The sequence below is a fragment of the Eptesicus fuscus genome, chromosome 4 (genome assembly GCF_027574615.1).
Source record: "Eptesicus fuscus isolate TK198812 chromosome 4, DD_ASM_mEF_20220401, whole genome shotgun sequence".
NCBI lineage: Eukaryota > Metazoa > Chordata > Mammalia > Chiroptera > Vespertilionidae > Eptesicus > Eptesicus fuscus.
Window position 1 is genome coordinate 508998 of NC_072476.1, and position 9090 is coordinate 518087.

Below are 9090 nucleotides of genomic sequence, written 5' to 3' on the forward strand. Positions count from 1 at the left end.
CTCTGTGTATTTCACAGTCAGGAACGGCTGGCTTACCTAACAAAGAGGAGCAAAGGGATGGAGTTTAAGGAGCAGCGAAGCCAGCAGTCTTCACGCTGAGCACGGAGCCTTAAGGGCTGAGTTAGTGCAGAGAATTTCCTGGCAGTGAAGGCGCTGGGGTGCACGGGCTTCCACAGGTGACCTCATTAACACCAACTACCTGTGTGGGTGCAGGTACGGCTGTTCCTGATTTTCCAGGAGGAGGAAATCGGGGTACAGAGTAGTTGGGAATTCTCAGGTGGCAGAGCTCAGTCCATACTTCAACATCAGAGCCCCCTGCACCCACATCAGCCTGTTAAATGCACCTGCCTGGGCAGTTCCTGGAGCAGGGGACTGGACCACATGACCCTTCTCAAGCTCCTCCTCTTCATTGAGAGAAGGAAGGTGGCAGGAACAGTGGGCCCTTCCTCCTAGTCACTGCCTCCCCAGCCACACAGCCATCCCTCGGTCCCCCCCTCACCTCCCCACCCCCCCACCCCCGCCGCCCCTCTGGCCACCATGATGAGAACTCAGTTGGGCTGAGTCCTCTGCCAGGAAAAGGGATTCAATTAAAATCTGTTTTCAACAATATTCCCAACCCCACGTGGTCGTTACCTCACACCCAGCAGAGCGGGGTGGGGGCGTCAGGGGGAAGGAAGAGTTTGCTAAGGGCTGGTGCCGGGGGACGGGGAGGGGGCGGGGCTGCAGCGAGCGCAGCACTGGGAGTAGGTGCTGAGCCCGGGCTCCTCTCCGGGCCTCCCAGGCCCTTCTCTGCTCACTGCGGGCCGCCCGCTGCCTCCTCCTCACCCAGCAGCCTCCTGTCACCAGCATGGCATCAGCAGTGAGGGTGCCGGCTGAGCCAGTGCCCAGCTCCTGCCACCTCCCTGGCCCACGGCTCCGTCTCCCCGCAGCTCCAGGCTGGCTGCCCCAGAAAGCCTGCTCACACATGTGGAGACAGAGGCACCGGCCACGGAAGGCCACACGTCAACACCAGTCCTGCTTCCTCCTCCACCGCGTCTCCCTCACCAGCAGCCTGGCCCGCCCTCGGTGAGGAGGAGAGTAACAAGGGTCTCCCCTCGAACCACCTCGCACACAGTTCACAAACAACCATCTTCAGCCATGACCTTTATGCGAGCGGCCTGTCAATCATCTCTAAAACGCCGGCCCCGCACCCACCGCTGCCTCTAGAACCATAAGCGTACACTTGTGAACCCAGGAGTTGCCCAGGGCTCCCTGAGTCCCTTTGGCACACAGTAGGTGATCCTAACACTTAGCTGGGTGTTTACACACATAACTGTCCTTCGCTCTCTAATCTCAGTCCAAGGCCCTCCTTCCTTCCCCCACTCTTAAAGTGCCTTGTTGAGTCCATGCCTGGCATAAGTAGGTGCCAATACCGTGGGTGGGAAAGGCCCAGGTGACATGGGGCTTAGGCTGTGAGGTGTGGGGTGTTTGAAAGTCTGAGCTTCCCCTCGCTCTGTTCTCCCGTCCCGCATGCCCCTGCTCTGGGCCAGCTCCTCCCTGTCCCTGTGTCTCTGTCCCTGACTGGCTTTTCAGAAGAACAGCCAGAGAGAGTGGCCACTCAGTCAGCGGGGAGGGCTGGGGAGAGGGACCGCCACATCTCCAGGTCAGCGGCCTCCTGAGAAACCCACTCCCCAAAGGGAGCTCGGGGAGGGCCGAGCAGACCAGGCTGTGCAGCTGGCCGATGTCCACCCCTCCAGGCTGCTACAGGACCAGAGCAGTGCCTGCGGCTGCAGGGCTGGCCTGGCGGCTCCAAGGCCAAGCGCGTTCCCAGGGTCGCGCCATCAGTTGGCAATAAAAGCCTCATGGCTGGCTGGGCAGGGGGCGCGGTGGGGAGGCAGCCTTAGTAAAGTCATGGCTCCTGGCACCTGCGTATGGCAGGGGGTATTTAAACTACCTCATCGGGGCCCTGGCTACCCAGGTGAAGGTTTGGAATGGAAACCTCAGACAGGCTCTCAGAAACAGCTTCCAAGCCTGGGTCTCAAGCTGGAGGCCTGAGGGTGATGCTAGGATCCCAGGGGGGTGCTATGATCCCAGGGGTGGTGGTGGTGCTACGATCCAGGGGGGGCGGGGGGGTGCTGGTGCTAGGATCCCGGGTTGGGGGGGGAGGTGGTGCTAGGATCCCGGGGGGGGGGGGTGCTGGTGCTAGGATCCCGGGGGGAGGGGTGCTAGGGTGGGAGGGAGGAGGTGGTGCTAGGATCCCAGGGGGGTGGTGCTACAATCCTGGGGCGGGGGAAGGTGGTGCTAGGATCCCAGGGGGGAGGTGGTGCTAGGATCTCAGGGAGGGAGGTGGTGCTAGGATCCCAGGGGGGAGGTGGTGCTAGGATCTCAGGGGGGGCGGTTCTAGGATACCAGTCTGCACAGGGATGTTCCTCGCCCACCTCCTGCAAGCGCTCACTGGGAGCCTTTCTGCACGCAGCCATCTGGAGGTGGGGCCATCTCTCAGAGCCCAGGAACCCCCACCCCGACCCTCAGAGGCACCCTCCCAGCTCAGCCTCTGAGGAATTCAGCAAAGCTCCCAGTGCACTTTGGGGATGTGGGTGTTGCCCACAGAGCTGCCGGGTGGACCAGGGGGCACAGCCAGCGGTGAGGCTGGTCCTCAAGGAGACGGCGACCCCAAGTGGCACCTTGGCAGCGCCCGGTCTCTACACCCCTGCTCGGCGGAGCAAGATCCCAGAACCCCTCCCTCTGGAGCTGGGGCCGGTCCTTAGGGGGTGCGGTCCTTAGGGGGTGCGCAGTCCTTCCTCCGTCCCAGCGCCTCCCTTTCCCAGCGGAGGTTTGCCCAGCATCAGGAGGCAGGAGGAGGCCCACGGAGCATCTGTCCAGATGTGCAGTCAGGCACACGCCGCCCTCCCTGACCCCTCGCAGACAAAGTCCCGTCAGACGCGCACACACTCACCAGCACCCTCCAACCCACAACCACGCTGCCGCCGCGCACACGGGTGGAACGCACACACGCCCCCCCCCCCAAAAAAAACAAACAAACAAAAACACAAACACAACAAAAACGTCCTTAGTTGCCCTTTAGGCTGAAACTTTCTCAGAGGGGGCCACGGACGGCGCGGAGGAGGTGGACAGCCTGGGTCCCGGGCAGGGCGAGCGCTCTTAGGGCTCCGCCCCCCTCACCTGGCACCCCCTCACCTGGCACCCCCTCACCTGGCACCCCCTCACCTGGCACCCCCTCACCTGGCACCCCCTCACCTGGTAAGCCGAGGCCCAGCAGGAGGCTGTAGTAGACCACGGGCACGAGGCCCAGGCTGCAGGCCGAGCCTGGGGACCAGGACGAGCTGTTGGCGGCGAGGGGGGCGTGCGTGTGCTCCATGGGCGCCCGGCGGTCTCCGGCCGCGGGGCTGCGGGAGTGGTGCCTCCTCCACGCGGGACCTGCGCCTCCCTTGGCCGTACCTGCTCTCTCCGTGGTCCCTGCTCCCTCCGCACCCGCACCCTCCGCCCGCCGGGAGCCCGCAGCCTCAGGGGGCTCCAGCCTGTGTGCTGTGTGCCCTGGCTCCCGCCTCTAGCTGGAGCCTAGGGCGGGGCTGGGGACGGGGCGCGCTCCCCAGAGCCAATCAGCACCCGCCTGGACGGGTAGGGAGTGTGGGGGGAAGAGGTGGGGGATGCTCAGAGGAGGGGCTCCCTGCTGCCTCCCTGGGCTCCAGGGTCAGGAGAGGAGAGGAGTTCCATCGGAACCCCCCCCCCACCCCCCCGAGGGAGGTGAGAGGGGAGCGTGCGCCCGCCTCCCCCGCTGAGGGAGGGGCGGTGGGGTGCATCCTCTGCTCCTGCGGGTGTCCTCAGTCTGCCTCCTCCTCCAGCCCGGTTCCCCCAGCCAGTCTCACCGCGGACTTTGCCCCAGGCGCCAGGAGGGAGGCGGCAGGAGCGAGGATGCTCTGATGGTCAGCTCCCTGCCAGAGGTTGAGCCCCAGGGAATGTGTCTGTGTTCGTGTCTGCATGTGTGTCTCTGTGCGTGTGTCTCTGTGTGCGTGCGTGTGTGTGTGTGTGTGTGTGTGTGTGTGTGTGTGTGTGTGTCTGGATGTGTGTCTGTGCGCCTGTGACTGGTTCCGGAGCAGGAGCCTCTGAGAGGGTGTGGGCTGGCTCAGGGAAGCCTCCTGTCAGGACCAAGGCTAGTGCAGCCTCCCAGATGCACACACCCACTCACACACACACCCACTCACACACACACCCACTCACACACACACCCACTCACACACACACCCACTCACACACACACACTCACCCCACTCACACACACACACACTCACACACACACCCACTCACACACACACCCACTCACACACACACACTCACACCCACTCACACACACACACACACACACACAGACACACACACACACACTCACACCCACTCACACACACACACACTCACACAGACACACACCCACACACACCCACTCACAGGGGCATGCAGAGGGCCCCTCATTCCACTCAGACACATGAAAACCAGGGCATCCCCACCAAGGTGCACACGGGCCACATTCACACACATCCCAGCAAACACACCCATAGGCGCCATGGGGTGTGGTCTAGTGTAGTGTGTGGAGGCCTGGAAGGTCAGGAGAGGGAAACAGTGGGTCTGGTTCCCTGGAGAGTTGGGGTGCACAGCCAAGTCCTTCTCAGGCAGGCAGAGGGAGAGCCCCCCAGGCAGCTTTCGGGGGCCACAGCAGAACTGAGGAGTGAGGAGCTGCCTGGGGCTCAGGACAGGACCAGAGTCAAAGCTTCGCTGTGAGGGCAGCGGGGGCTGCGGTGGCTCAGAGGAGCCACAGACGCCTCACAGCCCCTAGGACGGCCATGTCTGGGCAGAGGGAACTGGCTGCCCTTTTCCCACCTCCTCCCGGCTCCCAAGGTGGCGGGGACCCCCACCCCTCAGGTCAGGAGAGGAAAGCAGTGGGAGCTGCTGTGCCCGCTGCGCCCCTGTTGAACAGGGAGGCGGTGGGCCCAAAGGGACAGATTGTTACTAAGAGTCCTTGGGCCCAGAGAGTGCAGAACTGGCATCTCAGCCGAGTTAGGTACTGAAATTTGGTTGTGAATTCTGTTGTTTAAATGTAAATAACCCCAAACAAAAACAAAACCCACCGTGATGATAATAAAGCAATGCCACTCGTAGAGGCTCAATAAATAATTGTTCAAAACCCTATGCACTGGATTGGTCTGCAGTCAGCTAGTCAGAGACGAACATCGGGGCTGAGAAGGGGGAGGATATGGACTTGACAAAGCTCCCCGTCCATCAGACACCCCCTGTAACCATGGCAGTGCCACAGGCTGTAGCCCTGTGGGTCCCCTGTCCATCAGACACCCCCCTGTAACCATGGCAGTGCCGCAGGCTGTAGCCCTGTGGGTCCCCTGTCCATCAGACACCCCCCTGTAACCATGGCAGTGCCGCAGGCTGTAGCCCTGTGGGTCCCCTGTCCATCAGACACCCCCCTGTAACCATGGCAGTGCCGCAGGCTGTAGCCCTGTGGGTCCCCTGTCCATCAGACACCCCCCTGTAACCATGGCAGGGCCGCAGGCTGTAGCCCTGTGGGTCCCCTGTCCATCAGACACCCCCCTGTAACCATGGCAGTGCCGCAGGCTGTAGCCCTGTGGGTCCCCTGTCCATCAGACACCCCCTGTAACCATGGCAGTGCCGCAGGCTGTAGCCCTGTGGGTCCCCTGTCCATCAGACACCCCATGTAACCATGGCAGTGCCGCAGGCTGTAGCCCTGTGGGTCCCCTGTCCATCAGACACCCCCCTGTAACCATGGCAGTGCCACAGGCTGTAGCCCTGTGGGTCCCCTGTCCATCAGACACCCCCCTGTAACCATGGCAGTGCCGCAGGCTGTAGCCCTGTGGGTCCCCTGTCCATCAGACACCCCCTGTAACCATGGCAGTGCCGCAGGCTATAGCCCTGTGGGTCCCCTGTCCATCAGACACCCCCCTGTAACCATGGCAGTGCCGCAGGCTGTAGCCCTGTGGGTCCCCTGTCCATCAGACACCCCATGTAACCATGGCAGTGCCGCAGGCTGTAGCCCTGTGGGTCCCCTGTCCATCAGACACCCCCCTGTAACCATGGCAGTGCCGCAGGCTGTAGCCCTGTGGGTCCCCTGTCCATCAGACACCCACCTGTAACCATGGCAGTGCCGCAGGCTGTAGCCCTGTGGGTCCCCTGTCCATCAGACACCCCCCTGTAACCATGGCAGTGCTGCAGGCTGTAGCCCTGGTTGCTCCCTCTGCCTGGAATGCTCTTTGTCTAGAAGGCCGCATTCACCTGCTGCTTCACCCCTTTCTTCGGGTCTTACCTATTGTCCCCTTCTCATGGAGGCTAGCCCTGAAAATCCCATTGAATTGAACTCCCACACCCCAGTGCTCAGTTCCTCTGCCTCTCCCCGCTTACTGCTCCTCCTGGGGCCCCACCCTGGCCCACTATTTACTATTTATCAACGTAGTTTCTTATCTTCCCCTCTAGGGGGCAGGCCCTTTGGCATGTTTTGCTTGTGGTGACATCACTGGCTTTTACAGAGATCCTGCATGTTGCAGACTTTCAGGAAACACTGAAGAAGGAAAGGCCCCTGTAACGCTCACTGGCTGGGGCATGCAGGGCACGGGAAGGTGCGTTTCTCTTTGCTTGTTTCAGCCACAGGCCACAGCGTGGATGCCAATAGGTTTGGGGTGGGGCAGGATCTCAGACTCAGCATGCACAACCCGATGTGACCAGCCACTCTATGATGATTTGTGTGGCTTCTGGGCTGCAGCTAGACTCCTTATAAAACTAGAAACGTGGCCAGGCAGAGTTCCTGGGCTGCAGGAACTCCTAATGAGCCTTATTGTGTCTGAGCCTCCCTTTCCCCATGTATAGACTGGGGATGAAGGATGCTGAGCCAGGAGATGGGCAGGGGCACGTGCAGGCTGCAGTGTGGAGAATGGGGACCGGCCTGCAGCCTCTGTTTGGCAGCCAGTTCCCCGGGAAATGGAGGGGCTCTCCATCGGATGGAGAACTGTAAAGCCTAGGAGACCTTTGGTCCTAGGGAAAGGGCAGATGAATCAATATCAAGGGTGGGTTTTGCCACCTGCCTGGCGCTTTGGGACAATGGGTACTTGCACAGACAACGGTGGGTGGCTAAGCTCCCCCATCCATTCATTCTTTCAAAAGACTTTTCTTTCAGGGACACAGGTGGGTAAAAAGAGCTCACCTTTACTAGGGTTTATTAGGAGAAGCTGTGTCTTAACTCATCTTACCTCATGCTTACACTGGAAGGAAAGGACAGTTACTAGTCCTATTTTACAGGCAAGGAAAGCAAGTCACATAGAAGTTGGACAATCCTCCGAAGGCCGCCCAGCTGGAATTAGGTCCATGGCAGAAGGGCTTCAGAGCCTGCACTCTTCCCACTAGGGGACCTCCGTCCAGTGGAAGGACAAACCAACCCCAAACTGTCACAAGATTACTGTGGGTCCATGTGACACAAGGGCAAGCATGCCCTTCCTTGGCACTGTGTCCCCACTGCCCAGAGCAGTGGCAGGACACTGTCAAGAAATAAATCTTAAATAAATAAACACATAAATATCATAGGAATATACAAAGACTGTTGGGGGAGGGGATTGCAAACTCAAATGTCTATAAGCTGAGGCAGCAATTAGCATGCCCATGGCAGCACTAATGTACATCCTTCTCTTTTATAAACAAACTAGAGGCCTGGTGCACGAAAACTTTTATGCACTTGGGGGGCGGTGAGGGGTTGGGGAGGAGGCGTCCCTTAGCCCAGCCTGTACCCTCTCGCAATCTGGGACCCCTCGAGTAGGATGCCTAGGCCTGGCCTGAGATCAGAGCCTATCCCTCCCCTGGCTGCTGGCTGCTGGCAGCTGGCCCCACCCCCACCCCCACGGCTGCCTCTGCTTGCCATCTCCAGTGCTGCCTCCTTCATGCCCCCCCACCATTGGTCACTTCCCTCTGCAGGTGACAGGCATGGCGTGCAATCGCTTGGCTGGCCTGGGCCTCCCTCTGTGGGGTGATTGATGGCAGGGTCCCCAGATCAATTACCCCACAGAGGGAAGCCCTGCCCACCTGCTGCAGTGCTACTGGCCAAATAGCCTGGGCCTCCCTCTTTTTTTTTTTTTTTAAAGTAAGAGTAATGTTTTCTGAGCGATACAAAACTGAGTACAATGAAGGGTTTACCAAGATGGAAATGCACCACACCCCTGCCCCTGCCACCCCCAACACACAGAGACTACAGTACTTAGAAGTTACACACAATGGCCATAACTGCTGAGTATCTGTTTGTAACAAACAAACCATAGCATATTTATACTGTATCACATCGAGTGATTATAGAAATCCATTTATATATTGCTTGTATAAAATATTTTTTTGTAAAATATATTTAAAAAAGGAAGAAAGTATAAAAAAACACGTGCAGTTGAAAGCCCTGCCAGGACAGCCAGTCTGTAAACATTCAGTGAGTATGTGCTTTTGAAGGGCGCCCGTGCCTCATGCCCACAGCAACTCTAGCAGGGCCGGCGAGGGTGTGCCCTGGCTGCCACGCCAGGCAGGACTGAGCTGGATCACAGTGGGGGGTACAGCTGGGCCTGGCACTGTGCCCTTCTCCAGTCTTGCATCAGGATAAGGGTCAGGGTCAGGGCTGGAGGCAGGCAGATTCACTCCAAGTTCCATCCTCAGCCTAATTTTGGTTGCAACTCATGGCTTTTCCTGGCTACTCAGAGGTCCTTTGGGTGGGTGCCCTGGCGGAGAGGCCAGAGAAGTGCCCACAGCTGCCTGGTTGGACATCTCTCCGGTCCAGAGCCTCTGTCCTGCCTCCTGCAAGCCTGGTCCCAGACATAAGAGGCCCCCCTCAGGACTACTTTGGTCTCAGTGCTTGGTCCTGGGTTTCATCAGCCTTGGTTTCTTCCCCTGGTGTGGCTGATCTGAGTTTCACAAAAAAGCCTGGCTGATGCTGGCTGTGCTGAGCCTCATTGAAGAGTTTTTCATGCAGCAAGGGAGAGCCCTCTGGGTCCCTCCTCCTCCTCCCTCTTCTTATCTCCTCCTCCTCCTCCTCTTCCTCCTCCCAGCCCAAGG

The 9090-nt window shown here is 59.5% G+C and overlaps 1 protein-coding gene across 1 annotated transcript in view; it reads right to left on the reverse strand.

The window, feature by feature from the left end:
• The window catches only part of GPR139 (G protein-coupled receptor 139), a 48521-nt gene extending 45163 nt beyond the window's left edge, over nt 1-3358 (reverse strand). The window contains exon 1 of the mRNA XM_008160020.3: nt 3238-3358. Coding sequence (XP_008158242.2) covers nt 3238-3358 — 121 coding nt within the window. The remainder of the gene's footprint in view (nt 1-3237) is intronic.
• Nucleotides 3359-9090: the final 5732 nt, after the last annotated feature.